Source organism: Zootoca vivipara, chromosome 14, assembly GCF_965207765.1.
Source record: "Zootoca vivipara chromosome 14, rZooViv2.hap1.1, whole genome shotgun sequence".
Taxonomy (NCBI): domain Eukaryota; kingdom Metazoa; phylum Chordata; class Lepidosauria; order Squamata; family Lacertidae; genus Zootoca; species Zootoca vivipara.
Window position 1 is genome coordinate 25,257,330 of NC_142597.1, and position 17,746 is coordinate 25,275,075.

At 46.5% G+C, this 17,746-nt stretch overlaps 2 protein-coding genes across 17 annotated transcripts in view; one reads left to right on the plus strand and one right to left on the minus strand.

The window, feature by feature from the left end:
• Positions 1-13,580, plus strand: THYN1 (thymocyte nuclear protein 1). Of its 16 annotated transcripts, none has more exons than XR_015947080.1 (9): positions 189-384; positions 1,241-1,297; positions 2,544-2,767; positions 4,299-4,367; positions 5,334-5,426; positions 5,993-6,088; positions 7,211-7,361; positions 7,946-8,130; positions 13,445-13,573. XR_015947080.1 is itself a non-coding variant. In XM_088658006.1 (9 exons), exons 1-8 carry the CDS (start codon positions 204-206, stop codon positions 8,074-8,076), a joined length of 1,002 nt encoding a protein of 333 aa, XP_088514132.1. In that variant the 5' UTR covers positions 189-203; the 3' UTR covers positions 8,077-8,108; positions 13,445-13,580. The 16 variants fall into 16 exon arrangements, 14 of the variants coding, with proteins under 14 accessions (XP_088514138.1, XP_034995103.2, XP_034995100.2 ...); XM_088658006.1 differs by having other exon boundaries at positions 7,946-8,108; positions 13,445-13,580; XR_015947081.1 differs by having other exon boundaries at positions 192-384; positions 7,941-8,108; positions 13,445-13,580.
• The window catches only part of VPS26B (VPS26 retromer complex component B), a 16,462-nt gene continuing 11,609 nt past the window's right edge, over positions 12,894-17,746 (minus strand). The window contains exons 4-6 of the mRNA XM_035139208.3: positions 17,361-17,536; positions 16,447-16,589; positions 12,894-14,788 (exon numbers count right to left, since the gene is read on the minus strand). Coding sequence (XP_034995099.1) covers positions 14,642-14,788; positions 16,447-16,589; positions 17,361-17,536 — 466 coding nt within the window. The 3' untranslated portion in view covers positions 12,894-14,641. The remainder of the gene's footprint in view (positions 14,789-16,446; positions 16,590-17,360; positions 17,537-17,746) is intronic.

Sequence of the window (17,746 nt, forward strand, 5' to 3'; positions counted from 1 at the left end):
CACGGCCGTTACTTTTCTTTCTTGCTTTTACCCAAGGAGACTACAATTCCCAGAAGCCATTGCAAAGGGCTTGCCCGGGCTTCTGGGGTTGTGGTGCCTTATTTCCCCCAGGGTTCTCCAGCTCTTAGTTCTCTGATTGGCTGCAAAGCAAGGGGCCGGTCTTAAAGGCATAGCTGCGGTTTGCAAAATTAGTACAGTACTGTATGTATCTAACCTCCGAACTAAACAGGCATTTAGCAGCGGAAGCGTTTCTGATTTTTTTTTTGTTGTTGCAATCAGGCGCGCCAATTTATAAAGCTGGAGAGACAGGAAGGACGCTATTAAGAGGAAGGAAAGTTGAAGAGTCGCATATCTGTGCCCCCACAGCACCAATTTTACAGGTACTGTACAGGTGGGTGCTATTCCCTCCCTATGGTCTTTAACTTTTGATGGGTTTTTATTTAATACATGTATAACTCTCTCTTACTTTTTGGGAGCAAAAAGCAGCGCTCATTGTTCTCCCTGCCCCCCTGATTTAATACTCAACAACACCCCTGCGATGTAGGTTAGGCTATGTATCTTCAACCTTTTCAGACCCAGGAGGACCCACTTGTAGCCCAAGGATGCACGTGGGGAACCGTTTCTTAATCATTTACCATGTATTTTCATAATGGTAATGCTCCTGTTGCAACCTATCTTGGATCAAGCTGTGTCCCACCACTTAAAGACCAGTGGGCTGAGATAGAAAGAGTGGCATTTTGATAGCAGAACAGGGATATGGGCCTTAATTCCCCACCCCATCCCAGTCCTGGAGTGATGGAGGCACTGCCAATCAAATCGAAAAATACATAGGAAGCTGCCTTATACTCAATCAGACCACTAATTCATGTATCTCAGTATTGTCTACACTGACTGGCAGCAGCTCTCCAGAATTTCAGGCATGGAACCTTCCCAGCCCTACCTGGAAATGCCAGGGACTGGACTTGAAACCTCCTGCATGCATAGCAGAGAGGCTCTGTCACTAAACTCCAGTCCTTCCCCAAATCTTACCTCTCTTGTTGCGCTTCATATAATGAATCATACAATTGTAGAGTTGAAAGGGCCATGAGGGTCATCTAGTCCAACCCCCTGTAATGCAGGGATTCTTTGCCCAACGTGGGGCTCAACCCCATGGCCCTAAGATTAAGAGTCTCATGCTTTACCGACTGAGCTATTGATGTATTTCCTGCTTTGCTTTCTCTTAAGATTCTTCCTCCCTTCTAGGCAGCTGGAGAAATGCCTCAAAAAGGGAAGAAAAGAGGCCGGGCAGCCTTGACAGGTCAGTGTGGGAGTCAGGGCTCAACCAATATTATCCAGAGTTGTTTACTTAAATAATAATAATAACTAGTCATAAAGAAAGAGCCAACTTGGGCTGCATCTTCAGTGTGCTGCTCTTTTTTTTAGTTATATACACACCAAGGGATGTTGAAATGTGAGCTACTCAGCACCTGTAGCTAAAGATTAATATCAGGAATATGGAACCTGTGGCCCACCAGAGGTTGCAGGACTACGACTCCCATCATTCCTGACCATCAGCTGTGTTGGCTGATGGGAGTTGTAGTCCAGCAACACGGAGAGGGCCACAAGTGTCCCCTCCCCCACTGAATGATGGATTTGATAGTTGGCCTATTTCTCTGACTCCTCCCCTGCCCAATGTGCCTGGTTTCATTCATCCCTGTTCTCTCTCTTCCCAGAACACCCTCTCGCCTGTCTGATCCAGCAGCCTTGCAAATAAGCCTGCAAAGTTACTAGCCTGCCAAGCAAGTTTACTAGGTGCTAGCAACTTGCAGAGGAGAAGCAATGGCTAAATCTCTCCCTCTCTAGCACCCTGTTTCATTAGCATTGCGAGTCAGGAGGAGGAAAAGATCTCTCTTCCAGACATACCTGGGGAAAAACAGAGATTGAGCCTGAGACCATATCCATGCAGCCCCTCCCTTATAAGAAGCTGCCTTATACCAAGTCTAACCATTGGTCCATCAAGCTCAGTATTGCCTACACTGACTGGCAGTGGCTCTCTGGGGTTTCAGGCCAGGGGTCTCTCTCAGCCCTACTTGGAGATGCTGGGGACTGAACCTGGAACCTTCTGCACACAAGGCAGATGGTCTACCACAGAGCTATAGGCCCTTCCTCTTCACTTGCCTCCCAGGCCTGTGGCGGAAACCCCTGCCCTGAGTATTTGAATGTTCCTATGTATTTCATGACCTCACAGCAGCACAGCCAATGACAAATGAGTCTAGCAAGTAGCAAGCAAGCAGCTGCTGGTAAATGTGAATGTGCTGTGTCTGAGCACAAACAGGATCAGCAGAATCCTCCAGCAGGCAAAGCACAGTATCTAGAGATGGACATTGTGCATCCATTTGTTCCCCGTTACTTATGAATCATTTTCCAAAGTGACTTTTTAAAAATAGATTAGCTGAAGCCCACCAAGCTGACATTATTCTTTTCTCCCCTTCCCACTTTCCTCGTGTCCTTTTAAAATTCATCTTCCAAATACCCGTGGATATGAATTCTTTGGATCCTTCAAGCTCCAAAAGAACCTGCTTTTAAAGAGGCCAGGTCTGAGCTGCAGGGGGAGAGCAAGAGACCCAGATTGCAGAGAGTCGAGATGAAAAGCCTTGTAACCGGAAATGTTGCTGAAACCTCCGAGGTAGAAGTCCGTGCTGAGCAGGACAGAAACAAGAGAGCTCACACCCATTGGCTAATGAAATCTGAACCCGAGAGCAGGTTTGAGAAGGGTGTAGATGTGAAGGTAAGCAAGCCATCTTCTATGGGAGATGTGTGCATTTCGCTCTCTCTCTGTCTTTTATTGTTATCATTAATAGTTTTACGTAGTAATTATACACAACAAACGTAACAATCCCAAATAAAAAAATAAAAACAAAAGGTTCTCTCAAACCTTTCGGGCGCCCCTCCCTCCCTGGGTTCCATTTTTAAAATTTATTCCTGCATATTTTACTGTAATCTATCCTATTATATATCCAGAATATCTAAAGTTGTATTCCTGCCAATGATTTCAACTGCTTACCGTGGTCTCTAAGATATAATATAAAATTATTCCAGTCCTTAATAAAAATTTGGTCCTTAATAAAAAATTTGATCTATCCCGCCATTTCGGCATAGTTCATCAACTTGGTCTGCCATTCTTCTCTGGTTGGGACTTTATCTTCTTTACATCTCTGGGCTAAGAGCATTTGTGCTGCTGTTCTTGTGTACATAAACAGTCTTTTCTTCTCTTTTGGTAATTCCGCACCTACAATTCCTAACAAAGCTTCTGGTTGTTGTTTTTTAAAAAAAGTTATCTTAAACATTTTTAAAAATTCATTATATATTGTTTCCCAAAACTCTTTTACCACCCCACATGTCCACCACATATGGATAAAGGTGCCTTCTTTCTTTGCATTTCCAACACACATTTGAAGCAGTTCTATACAGTACATTCTTGCTAGTTTACTAGGTGTTAGATACCAGTGGTACATCATTTCCATATCATTTTATTTCAATGTATAAAAGGTAAAGGGCCCTAACAGTCAAATCCAGTCGCAAACGACTCTGGGGTTGCGGCGCTCATCTCGCTTTACAGGCCGAGGGAGCCGACGTTTGTCCGCAGACAGTTTTTCCGGGTCATGTGGCCAGTATGACTAAGCTGCTTCTAGCGAGACCAGAGCAGCGCACGGAAACGCCGTTTACCTTCCCGCCACAGTGGTACCTATTTATCTACTTGCAGTGGTATACTTTCGAACTGCTAGGTTGGCAGGAGCTGGGACCGAGCAACGGGAGCTCAACCCGTCGTGGGGATTCAAACTACTGACCTTCTGATCGGCAAGCTGTAAATTTTAAATCTTCTTTCCATAACTTTTCCCATGATAAAAGCTGTATTATTATAACCAAAATATCTTGCCTAGTGTATCATTACATATTCGCTCTCTGTCTGTCTGTCTGTCTGTCTGTCTGTCTGTCTGTCTGTCTGTCTGTCTCTTCCTCCCCGAGGGGCTGCTCCATCTGCATGCTCTGCTCACCAACCCCGTTGATCCTCCCTCACACCTGACCAACCTCCCCTTCCTTTATATCTCGCCCACCCCAAGCCCATCGTGCCTCACTTTGGGCAGACCAAACTTTTCAAAACTGCACATATCTTTTGGGGGGGGGCGGTTTCCTTAAAATTCCCAAGCAACGCCAGGTACGAACGAGGATGCCAGTAATAAATGAAATGCTGAACTTTTTTTTAAAAGACACAATTAGGCATTTTGGGTAACGTATGTTTATTTTATTTTATTATCCAGTTTGGCATTGAAGATTTAAAAGCTCAACCCAATCAGACAGCATGCTGGGACGGAGTCAGGAATTACCAGGTAAGTAAAGTCAACTGTAGCAACAGCATTGATCAATAAATTTATTCTCACACAAAAAAAGGGTTTCTGAGCAGCAAATAGTAGCTATCCTGGATGGATGTGATATAGTGTGGGTTCTAATCAACTTGCCTTCCAATCAAAGCTTACAATGGGAGAACACAGATATGGTTTGGCACTTTAAAGTTCTGCTGTCCATTTCCACCTTTTATTTTTGCCTGTGCTGTTGATATTTAAGACTAGTTGAGTTGCAAATTCAAACCATAGCTTCTAGCATTGATGAGAATAAGCCTGGGCTTGGATGTGTTTTTGAACTCTGATTGTGTTCTGTGTTTGCCTGGATGGCAGAGATGAGTGTGTCGAAACTTGTCAAGCAAAGAAAGGTAAAATCCACGTATTTTGCTCTGCTCACTCTTGCCTCTGGCCCCACCCACCACTGGCATGTGGCCCCTGGAAGGCTTTCCAAAAGAGAATGTGACCCTTGGGCTGAAAACGGTTCCTCTTCTCTGGGTTAGCATGACGTCTGGATTGACGAGTAATGGTTTATAATCAGCTAGCAATCCAGAACCAGAAACCATGGTTTGTTATCCATTGTTGGCTCTAGCTATGGTTTGGTGCAATGTTTGAACTGACAGATCACAGTCTACCTCTTGCTTTGCCAGTTCCCTAGAGACCAGGTGCTGAGGCGGTCCTGTGGAAAAGGAAAGCGATCAAGTAGTTCTAAAACTATGGTTTGCCTGTCTGTGAGTTTTGGTTCCATGCATCGAGTTTTAAACTAGGGTTAGCACAATCCATGGCTTAATATAACTGATCTGAATTTTGAGTCCCCTGCTTACCTCACATCCTCTCCTCCAAAATATGAGGAATGGAGGCTATAGTGGTAATTACCTGCAAGGAGACACGGATTATCTGTAGCCCTTCTGTCTGGTGGTGTGAATAAGCTGATCCTCTGCTCTTCTGTTTCGGCAGGCACGGAATTTCCTGAAGGATATGAAAACTGGCCAGGAAGCCTTCTTCTACCACAGCAACTGTAAAGAGCCAGGGATTGCTGGCATCATCAAGGTGAGAGGTACCAGGGGTGGTTCACAACTGTGTGAAATAACAATATTAAAACCCATTTAAAACAAATTAGTCTCAGGAATAGGGGTGGCTCCCAAAAATAGACATATATCTTAGGTGTCAAAGAGAAGTGCATCTTCAGTGTACAATGTGTGCAGTTCCTAACACCCTAGAGCAGGCATGTCAATCTTGCGGCCCTCCAGATGTTTTGGCCTACAACTCCCATGATCCCTAGCTAGCAGGACCAGTGGTTGGGGAAGATGGGAATTGTAGTCCAAAACATCTGGAGGGCCACAAGTTTGACATACCTGCCCTAGAGGGTCTGCAGGGAAGGAGGTGGTCTTCCAGCCATTTGGGGCCTAAGTCGTGTTGTTACAGAGGAGAGATGGCAGTTCTGATATGGAACATACAGCTGGCAAATTGCAGTCTTTTTTCAGTTGAGTGGGTCGCACATTTGGATGTGAGTGTCAAGTCACAAATGCTGACAACTTTCTCAAGGAAGTGTCTAGTCCACAGCTACTCTCAGTTCGCGAGTCGTGTTCTGGTTGTGCTTCTCTCCCAAATTCTAGATAGTGAAGGAGGCGTATCCTGATCACACCCAGTTTGAAAAGAAAGATCCTCACTACGATGCTTCCAGCACCAAAGAGAAACCAAAATGGTTCATGGTAAGATTGCTGTCGCTTGGCAACTGGCTTTTCCAGGATCGGCTCCAGTTAGGCACGGCTGGCTCCGATCTCGTCACTGCGTATACCAGGGCTAGGGAAATTCATTGGCAGAGCAACAGACTTGGCTCTCCCTTCTGCACACCAGCCATGCAGCAGTCAGAGGTTTCTACGGTATACAGAGCATACAGGGCCGTCTTAACCGTAGGTGCCAGGGATCTGGGAAACCTTTCCTAAAAAAGGTCAACAACTTTAGGGTTCCCCCCCCTAAAAAAGGTTGACAACTCTGGGCAACCTGGGGGAGGGCGCTGGGCGGATCTTTGCACCCCGGCGCTGCATATGCTTAAGACGGCCCTGAGAGCACAACTCTCTGTAGTCTTCATCCAGGCTAGCGAGAGGCATTGCTTGCAGTCCAAGACACATTCCAGCCTGGCAAAAGCATTTGAGGAGGCTGTGGAACAGGGTCAGGGAGGTTTAGCCTGGGGAGAGGCCTCAGGGGCCCCATATGGAGATACTGTGGGTCACATTTGACCCTGAGGGGCGCGACGGTTCCCCATCCCTCGTGTCAAAGATGGAAGTGGGACGAATCATGCTCCTTTCGTTCCTCTTTAAAAGAGCCACAAATGAGTTGTTTTTGTATATGTGGGCTCGTAAACAAGGCAAATGGTGCGTTACAAACTTGTGGGTTTATTTGCAAGGCTGAAAATAAATCTCCATTGCAGTAAGTCTCGCAGCTGAGTATATCTCGCAGATGATATATACTACCAGCCTCCTTTTCTAAAGCATTAATTAATGGGTGCTTTTCTTCCAAAAGAGGGAACTTTCGAGCAGTCTTCTACTCCTACTCATTCCACTTAATATTTCACATCACCCAGCAAGATGCAGAGACCAATCCTTCCATTTCTCTCTGAGCTTCCCTCGTTCACAATGTTAATGACTCTTCACTCACATACGTAACTGCTCTGCACAGCCGGCAAAGGGGAGGCAGAATCTTCTTGCAAGTGCCTTACGATGCCAGAGATCACAATCCTGCCAGCCGCAATTCTGCAGGTAGAAGAGCAAAGGTTGCAGACCCCAAGGCCCGACTCCCTTCCCTGACGGATGCCCCTTCCTTTGTGCTTGCAGGTGGACGTCCAGTTTATGCGAATGACCAAGCGGTTCATCCCTCTGGCCGAGCTGAAACTTCACCACCAGGCGCACAAAGTCTCTGGAGGGCCCCTGAAAGATGCGGCTCTCTTCACCAGGCAGAGGCTCTCGGTCCAGCCCCTGACAGATGGTAAGACTGTTTGCCGCTTTGCTAGATGGTCACCGGCACTTTTGCACCTTCAAAGCATCACTTGATACAAGGGATGGCAGCTCTTCCCTATCCTGCCAACCAAAACAATAATAACAACCCAAATCAGGCTGCCCAGCCATTCTGGCCTTGGAGGCTAAAGATGCAGGAATGTTTAACTCGTACCCCACCTTAGCTTTACCTGCGTTTTAACTTGTTGGGTGTCCCCATCTTGGGGAAAGAGCATAAGAGCAGATGTGCTGGATCAGGGCAGTGGCCCATCTAGTCCAGCAACCTGTTCTTACAGTGGCCAACCTGGGAAGCCCCAAAGCAGGACCCAAACACAGGAGCACGCTCCCCTCTTGCAGCTTCCGACAACCTGGTACTCAGAAGTGTCACAGTCAAACAGGTGGGGCCGTGTCCTTGGCATAAGACTTTCCTTATCCCAGGTGCCTCCAGATGCTGCTGAACTTCATCTCCCCTCCCACCCCCTGCAATCTGCAGCTGGTGGAGTCCAACATCTGGAAGGCACCAGGATAGCTACCCCTGCCTGATTGCACCTTTCTCCGTTTTCTTTTAAAGAGCAGTTTGCATTCATTTTGAGCCTGGAAGAAGAAAAGCACTGAGAGATGCACTGAATTGCTACCGCTTTGGCGGAGCTGCTGCAAAAAACAACAACAACAACAAGAACAACCAGCCCAACCCAGTTTGCTCCTGAACAACGATGTGCTGTTTTAACTGGTTGGAGAGGTGAACTGCGAAAAATACCAAAGTCCGTTTATAGCTGCATTTGTTACCTGCGGCCTTCTGTTTTGTTTACTTTAAATGACATTTTTAATATATGTGTGCCTATTTTTACCTAGGAGCCCAACTTCGGCGGGGGAGGGCGGGATATAGTTTATTTTTAAAAAATTAACTCCCTGCCATTTGGCCATCACAATATGCATACAAAAATTCCATAGTTGGTACATAGTCGAGCGCTGAAAGCTAGTGCAGTCACTGGGTTGAGGATCTGCACCTTAAAAGTAAAAAGGGGACGGGATTCACCGCCAGCCAGCCACCTGTCCAAATAAGGAGGACGTAACAGGTGTAGAACACATGAGATGTGGCTAGCAGAACCTCTGTTGCAGGGCATGGGGCTGGGTATGCACTGTGCCTTTAAGGCACATTCTTTCCCTCAAAGCATTCTGGGCACTGTAGTTTAAGGGTTGCTGGGAACTGTTGACTTTTGTGAGCTCTAAACTACAGCACCCAGAATTCTTTGAGGGGAAAGAATGGGCTTCAGCCGTGTTTTAAAGGTAATACTGCCTCTGCACCGTTAGCTAATCAGGTTGGTTCTTGTGTTCAGGAGGTGGAAGACAGAGAGGACTTTCTTTTGTGACTGCGCAACCTGGAGCTTAATGACGGGCCTTTGAGTAGCACCTCTGTAGATGACCTTTGGGCCAGCGAGCTTTTTGCAAGAAAACGACACTTCACTGTGCTATTTTCAAAGGGCAGAACAAACGGCCAGACATATAAAGCACAGGTCACATCCAGCTAACGTAAAGACTAGCATTGGATAGAACCCAGAGTTAAGTGTTACTGGATTCCAAAGCACTGAGCTGCAACCCCATAACATCTGGAATGCCTCTGAGTATATGCAGAGTACTTTTCTTTATCCTCCCCCTAATTACCTACATCCCACAGGGATGGGTGCAAGGCTGGAAATGGAGACTCTCAGGAAACCTTGGATTTACTCCCCCACCCCACTTTGGTGGTTTTTTTTAATCGTTTTAGATGAATAGAAATATCACACGACCCAAGAAAAATAGCTTGACGCTCAACCTTTGAAAGCCTAGAATGGCTTCTTTTTTAATTGGGAGAACAACCTCTCATCATTTAAAAATACAACCATTTAAAAGACAATGAATTAAGAAACATGTAAACAATGCAGAGGCTTAAATTTACAAGTTGCCCAGCTTAATTCAGTACCTGTGGATTCCCCACCCACCCACCCACCCACCCCTGCCAGAGCGGGGCAGTCAGATCCTCATGGGTGGTCTTTGCTTGGGATTTTTTCCTTCTCTGGTATCTCACACTGGAGATGAACGTTAAACATGGCTTTTTCCAGGGATGGCTAGGTGCAAAATGGGTACGGACTCTACTCTAGAAGGCTTAGTAGAAACTGAACTGGGGTGTATGAAGTACCTTACAAATACAGTGGCGGTTCTATGCTGCACAGCCCCAAGCTGGCTGCATAAAATTATGCAAATCAGCAAACTACTTTGCATAATTTAACATTTTTTTCCAGTTTTTAATAATGTACTACTCCTAGTCATGGGGAGATAAGCTCTTGTGCCTTGGCTGAAAATACTGGATGTTGTCTAACTACAGTAGCACTAAATTCCAGGCTTTTACAATGGGGACTCCTTCCTCACACCCCCTATTTGCTTTGGGGCATTGGAGATGTGGGAAAGGGGGAGGGAAGCCCCCCCCCTGCACAAGCAGATTTCCTTGTGCAGGTGGGTCATGTCATGTTATTCAGTGCTACTTTGGAAACAACACTTTATTTGGCCCACCCTCTGGCTGCTGGGATCTCACCATGGACTAGTAGCACAGCTGGAAGCATAACTCTTCAACCATTTAACATGAGAACCATTTGTCCTGTCATAGGCTTTTTCTTTTCAGAATGAAAGCTAATGGTTGAGAAACTTGGTTCTCCACCTGCTACCACACCTTGTGATTTGTGCTTCCATGATAATGTGGGGCATATATTGCCCTGGACCCTTGGCCTGGAAAACAAAGAACACCGCCCCGCCCCCCGCCCCATGAGATCTAATGCAAAGTTCTTTCAAGAACCCCCTCATGCAGTTGGTACGGATCACAAAATGCTGTGGTCCAATAAAGAGCGAGCAGATCCAGACAGCAGCCTGAATGCGAAAAAGCTTCAAAACCACTAACCTATATCCAATGGCTTTACAAAACTAAGAATTCATCACCAGCTGTGGAGGAGGTTTGTCTTTTAGGTCCAAACAGCCACCAACTATTATGTGCAGCTGGAAAACATTTACACTCCCCACTCCTCACTTTACATCTCCAAACAGGGAGAAACTTATTGACTAAGTATCCCCTAAATAGGCAGAAAACAGCCTCGCAGCAAGACTCACCCGACAGCAGGACAGGAATGATCACCAGTAGCTGGTTCAAAACTATGAAGATGGTTTCACTGCTGTTCTGGCACAGCAAAGGAACTGTTGCACACATGAATGAGGGGTGGCGTAAACTTAGGAGGAGCACCCAGCCTGCTTTGCGGTGAGAGCCAAAGTATCATCTCTCCCCTTTGTGGACCCAACGCATTTGGTGTTTTGTTTCAGCCTGGCTTCTTCTTGGTGGAGCATCCTTGGCCTTCATATGTGAGATGCCAGTTCTTTCCCCACTTAATGTAGGACTCCCAAGCTCTGGGAGAGGGAACCTTTGGTCCTCCAGATGTTGATGGGACGAGTAGTTCAGCAACATCTGGGGGGAGCCACAGGTTCTCTGCCAACCTAGCGACGTGTTTGTGTGATTCTAAAACCTTCAGAGTAGTAGATGGCAAGCATTAGCAACAACAAAAAAACTTGAGAAGGGGGGAATGTCCCCATTAGGTACAGCTGTCAGAGCATTGGTTTCCTGTCTCTGTGACATAAGATAATTGGCTTTGAAATCTTTGCTCCAACATGTGATCCACTTATTGGCCATGCTGGCTAGGGTTGACGGGAAATAAAAAGTTTAGCCACACCCAGAGGGGACCAAATTGGCTATCCTAGGCATATAGTTTTCATTCCCAATCTGTCCAAATGGGGATTAATAGTGACCTGTCTCATAAAGATGTTGTTATTTGCACGGGTCCCACTAGCTAGTACCAGATTCTGTATCTCTGCAATATAAAAAAATGAAAGAATGTCATCACGCTAGAGTTCTCTTGGCTACAGCCAGATGGCGATGAAAATGACAGTGTTGACAAGCTGCTCAGGCAAAAGGGGGGGGGGGAACTGGAGGGTAGTGATTCCAGCAGCCCAGGCAAGGTGAAGGAATCAGAGGGTGGATACTTGGGCAGTGGGTGGCCCAGATGAGCCATGGAGAGGCGGGATTTTTTTGGTGAGGTGTAAAGGGAGGGGAGGAAGGTTGGCAGGTTAAGTGAGTAAGGGCACAGCCCCTGTTTAAAAATACATTTGCAGTTGTATTCTTCAGAATACAGCCTGCCAGAGAATATGGCTTTATGCTCAAGCAGGACTGCAATATCTACCTACACTTTACAGAAGGCATTGTATTCTTCCCCCACCCCCACAAGCAACACACAATCCTTGAACTCTCCCTCCATGGGTCGCAAAGCAACTGGGAGAAAAAGCTTTCCAGTAATGGCCAGCTTGGCTGTGGCCCTCCAGATGTTGCTGAACTCCAGCTCCCATCAGCCCCAGCTAGCATGACCAATAGTAAAGGATGTTGTGATTTAGAGTCCCGACAACATTTGGAAAAGGCACAGGTTCCCATTGCTTGGGGACTCCAACCCCCATAAGCCCTGCTCAGCATGGTCAAGAGTTAGGGATGATGGCAGTTGTAGTCCAGAAACATCTGGAGGGTTACAGGTCCCCCATCCCTCATGTAAAAGCTGGATTATTCAGAGAACTGTCTTTCCAAATAGGTGGGGGTGTTTTCAATTCAAACATGGTTCAGATGACCATTAGTATCCCTTCCAACTCTACAGTTCTTTAATTCTATGAAAGGTGGGAGTTCTGCATAAGGACAACTGAGAAAACTGAAATCACGTACCCTGCACCACACCAATTTTGCAAATTTAAGACAATTCTGTGCAATTTATTTTACAAGCTGTTAAAAAAATGCACTTTAATCACTTTGATAGTCACAGGGAAAGACACACGCAGGCCACCAGAAATTTCATTCAAGTAGCCCCTCTGCCTTCTGAAATTTCATCAGGCATAGCCTACACATTTTTAGCCATCGCATGCACACGAGCTGCCCACGTGTCTCTCTTCTAAAATAAAAGCTGACAATTGTCATGTCCTCTGGTGCTTTTACAGAGATCTGGTGGAATCTCTGCATAGATATATCCTACTGATTAAGAAACCGAATGAAGGTGTGGGTGTCTTAAAAACAAAACATTTGCTTGGTCCCAGGAATCTGTTAGAACTGCAAGTAGATTTCATTTTTGTTGAGGGAGCAGCTGTGGTGCTCAAGTTTCTAGTTCTCATTGATTCACGGAAGGAAAATAAAGAGGGGAGAAGCTTAAAAGAAACATTCCTAAAAGTGCTGAAGTCAGAAGGCAAATCAGAGAAATTAAATTACAGGTAATATTAAATTACAGGTAAATGGTTTGTTTTAAAGGGGGAGCAACCCAACCAACAAATTGCTGAGTATTTTGAGGTGACATTCAGTCTTACGCCCACCTCTACAGAAGAAAGTGCATATTTATCACAAAATGGGCTGGCAGGGAAGAAAGCGACTGTTTGTTCCCCTTAGTCAATCTCAATGGTGAAGACGAATAAAACCAACTCATGCTTACAGAACAAGACACATCTATTTAACTCTGTACATTTGAAGTGTTCAGATAAACTTTAAGCTTACATCAGGCTTTTTGGGGTGGGGGTGGGGAGATGAAGCTTTGGCTGCAGTGTGTGTGTGGTCTTTTATAGGATATGGGGAAAGATGTCCAAGAGCAGGTGCGCCCAGCACACTTAGGAACAAGCAGCCCAATTCATCAGGGCTTTCCAAATATCTAATCCTAAGGGACACACTTCTAGACGCAGCTTGCCATTCCACCTCCCCGAAGGTTCGCTTTTAGGATATGAAAGAGTGTGGGTCACCTCAGCGGTAAGAAATGGACATACAGAAAGTACCAGGTCCTTAGGGTTTTCCCCCTCACGGAACACAGTTTGGGAATGGGCTGTGCTGTTCCAACAACTTTTGGAATAGCAACAGAGTGCATGAGGACAGCTTGGGAAATAGGAGAATGCTATTGGGGAGGGTATGTTTTAAAGTGGGCAAAAACAGAAACAGGGTGTGTGTGTTTTCCTTCCTCACTGCATCCTTTTTTCTTTTCTTTTTTTAAGGCCCCGAAAGTGCAGCTTTCCTCCTCACACTCCAATTTTCCCTTCGTTGAAAACAAAGGAAGTCTCAAAACCACACATCTGGCTCGGTGAAAACAGTGTCGTTTTTCCCCCAGTTCGAGAAAGAAACTCGAAAAACGGAGGGTAAAAAACAATTCCCATGTCACAATCATGTGGGGGACCCGTGGCCCTCCAAATGTTACTGTGGGGGACCTTTGGCCCTCCAAATGTTACTGGACCACAATGTCCATCAATCCTGCCCCTTATCAATACCGCCTCGGACTGATAAGGAATTGGAATTCAATGACATTGGAGGGCCATGCTACCAGGAGCCCACTGCACCGACCTAGCCCAAGAGGCTCCCTGTCGCCTCTCTGCGCGATTTACCAGCCCCACCTCTCCAGTCAGTCATTCAAATCACAGCCAGTGCTGATCTTCCTATGCCTGCCTTCAGAAGAGGCTGTCCGCTGTGTATGTCTGCAAGAGATGCTGTTCTGCGCCTGCTTCCTTCTAAGCAGGAGCTGTGCTCAGAACACAGACTCCACCCAGGGATATACGATTTACCTTAAAAAGTAAAAGCAGTTTGGGTGCAAGAATGAAGCGAGACTCCCAAATTTTAATTTGGGAAAGAAAGTGTCCCATCAGCTTTTAGGAGTTTAGGAAATGCTGGGGAAATTATTATTATTATTACACTTGAATGCTAAATGAGCCTCTACTTATGTACACATATGAATAATGCCACTGAGGAAGAGAAAATAGAGAGCTCTTAAAATAAAATAAAAAACACCAAATGTACAGTAAAATCGATGGGGGTGTCTTTACATTTTTTGGGGGGGGCAATGCTTTTAGCATCATGTCAGAACACAGCCACCCTTTTCACCAGCCACCCTTCCCTTCATCATGCCTTCTAAAGCCACTGATCGAGCTCCCCACCCCACCCCCAAGGAATATTTGAATGCAGAGGGAGGCAAACCTTGCCGCTGTCGCGTCCGTTGGCTCCCTCCCCATTCCGTTAAGTTGCTAGTCCTCAGGGGGAAAGGAACAAGGAAAAATGAAGAAAACACACACACACACAACCTGACAAGATAATTTGTGTTCGCAAGTCTCTGGTGAAAGATCCGTTCTGCGTTCTCCTTCCTCGTCGACGTCTTCAAGCCTTGACCACGGAAGCGCTTTGGAACCCCTCATCCTGCAACCCCTTCACTGCCGGCCGTTGTTCTCTGAAGGCTGGCTGGGCGTTCTGCTCTCCGTCTGGGAGGACGTGCCTTCAAACCGCTGAGAGGCAATGGCAGCTTGGTGGGACATGCTCTTTCTCACAATGTCGCCTTTGCGCCATAACACCACCTCCTGCTCCCGCAAAAGGAGAGACGGGACTGCATTATTAATCTGTTGGTACCCCGGTATGTGCTACACATCAGGCCAAAAGTTCCATCTAGAACTGCAGTTTGTTCAGGGTGCCAAGAGTTGTTAGAAGGCCCCTCTTCTTCTCAGAGGGCCACAATTCCCAGAGTCCCCTGGGAAGAGGAATTGAATTCCCTTCCTAGAGAAGTCCTACTGGCTCCCTCCTTGTTGTCCTTCTGCTGACAGGTGAACACTGTTTAATTTGGGCAGGCTTCTGGGAGCTGTTTTGTTAAGGAAAGGACTTTCAAATAGTGCTGTGCTATTTTTCCTATCTGTACTTTAATAGATCTGTTTTTATTTTATTATAGTTTAATTACTTTTTAGCTATTACATGCTATATGTTTTCAGCCTTCTGCATTTTATCTGGGTTCCTTTAATCTTTGTAAGCTGCCTGGATCCCCCCCCACCCCCGGTCTGGGGAAAAGGCAGGATATAAATAAATTAATAATAAAGTCAAACCACTCTTGAGAATTATAGCTCAGTGATGGGGAGAGGGGTCTCTCCTAACAACTTAGCACCCTAAGCTACAGTTCTGAGGATTCTGGCAAGTGGGGAGGAGAGCAACCACGAAAATCTAAAGAGCTCTGATATCATTTTAACTGCATGGTGAAGATGGGGCCTGAGTATTGTCCCTGGTGACAGGTAGCAACTCTCCAGGAGTACAAGCAGGGGGCATTCCCAGCCCTATGGGAGATTGAACCTGGCACCTTCCACATGCCAAGTACATAGTCTGCCGCTGAGCTACATCCCTTCCATTTCCCCCTGAAATACAGGCAATGGCACCATGTGTTTAAGTGAAACTGTGCATATTTGAAACGCCATCGAAAAAGCCTGCAAACATCCCATTCCACCCCTTTTGGTGACATTTTCAAGTTACTTTAGCATGATGCACATGTGCGCTATCGCACGCATATTGGATGCGCCTAAAATGGGCGCTGCCTGTGCACAAGACACCCTTAGGATCCAGGTAACAGTATCACAAAAGGTGTCACTGCAGCGGGGGGTGAGAGAGAGAAAGACTGAGTCCTTGGCCTAAACCGGGGCTGGAGAATTCATGAACTCCCATCAGCCCCCACCAGCATGGCCGAAGGTCAGGGATTGATAAGTTGCAATCCGGAAACATCTGTAGGGTTACCGGAGCGTCTCCACCCCCATCGTTCTGCCCGGACACTGAGGTCCAGCACCGAGGGTCTTCTGGCGGTTCCCTCGCTACGAGAAGCCAACTTACAGGGAACCAGGCAGAGGGCCTTCTCGGTAGTGGCACCCACCCTGTGGAATGCCCTCCTACCAGAGGTCAAAGAGAACAACAATTACCAGACCTTTAGAAGGCATCTCAAGGAAGCCCTGTTTAGGGAAGCTTTTAATGTTTGATTTCTGTATTTTAATGTTTTGTTGGAAGCCGCCCAGAGTGGCTGGGGGAACCCGGCCAGATGGGCGGGGTATAAATAATAATAATAATAATAATTATTATTATTATTATTCATCTCCTAACTATACAGCAAAGGGGGGACAATGGCCCCAGTGTCTGCGTCAAACTTCCCATAGCAGGCCTGCCCACTGGGGACCTCAGGCAGCTGTCTCGGTAAGGCCCCACGCCACCTCACCTGCTGTTTAAAATAGCGCCGCTCCTCCTCGTCAATCAGCACGAGGTTGAGATAGTAGCGCACCGAGAACTTCTTATTGATGTCCCTCATGGTCGGCGTCAGTTCGTAGCCAGCGAGGAAGAGCCTGATGGGAATGGACTCCCCTGCAAAGGAGGCCAAAAAAAAAGCAAAACAAATTTTCCAAGCTGGAACACATAACAGCAAAGCGTAAGATGAACAGAACTTCCTACTGGTTTTGTTTTCGTGTTTCCACTGGAGCAAGAGCAATGGCGCCACGAATAGGTGCTCTGGGCAGGGATACAGCACCCGCAGCCTTTGAGGCCTTGCTGGACTACAACGCCCATCAGCCCCAGCCAGCGGGGCCAATGGTGAGCGATGACAGGAACTGTATCCAGGAATATCTGGAAGCCATGCCTGGTGTTGGGTCTGGAGCAAGGAGACCAGAGTTCCAGTCCGTGTTCAACTACCAAGGCCAAAGCGTGAAATTGAGAGGGCGCTACCCTTGTTTTGATCTGTACAAATTCCCCGAATCCCCGTTTTGATATGCTCTTATAGCACAGTTTTAATGCTAAATTTTTGTTCTCTTGAGATGCTTTGAGTAAATAAATGTGCAAAAAAAGTGGGTGGGGGAGAGGAATTTAAAGGAGTGTTGTAGAGAGGGGCTGCAGCGCGGTGGTATAACTCATGCCTTTTTTAGCATGAGATGCCAGGTTAACCACCTGAAACCCCCAGCTAAGAATGACCTTGAGTACAGGGATGATGCACTAACAAATGTTGCTGGGACTACAACTGCCGTCATTCCTCACCATTGGCTATGCTGGCTGGGAGCTGTAGCCCAAAATATCCGGAAGCCACCGTGGGGGGGGGGGGGGGTTGGCTGCCTTAGGGCATCCTTCCAAGGAATCCCTCCTTACCTCTAACAGGTGCCCCATCCATGATCTCATATTTAGCTATTGTATCGTTTTCATGGTAAACATTAGGGCCAGTCCCCGTAGTCTCCCTCTTGATGATGTCGATCTCCATGTGCTTGATCTTGATCCGCACAAGGAGGAAGTAGATCTTCCCAACGATCACGTCTTTTAAATGGTACCTGGGGAGAGCCAGAAATCAACAGGGGAAGTAGACTCAACAGACCAGAGAATCTCTCTTTTCACAGTTATTTGCTTGCATGTTGCTCATTTTATTTTTTAAATCTACCCAGCTTTTCCAGATCAAAGTGGTTCAAAACAAGCATTAACAAATCAGTAACAACCTTTAAACAACAAAATAGAACGACTGGTCCCCCCAGATGTTGGGACTC

Coding starts and splice junctions, on each gene's coding strand:
- THYN1 (XM_088658006.1), top strand. CDS start 204: ATGTATCTAACCTCCGAACTAAACAGGCATTTAGCAGCGGAAGCGTTT. Junction 385..1,240: donor AGCACCAATTTTACAGGTAC/TGTACAGGTGGG, acceptor TTCCTCCCTTCT/AGGCAGCTGGAGAAATGCCT. Junction 4,368..5,333: donor ACGGAGTCAGGAATTACCAG/GTAAGTAAAGTC, acceptor CTGTTTCGGCAG/GCACGGAATTTCCTGAAGGA.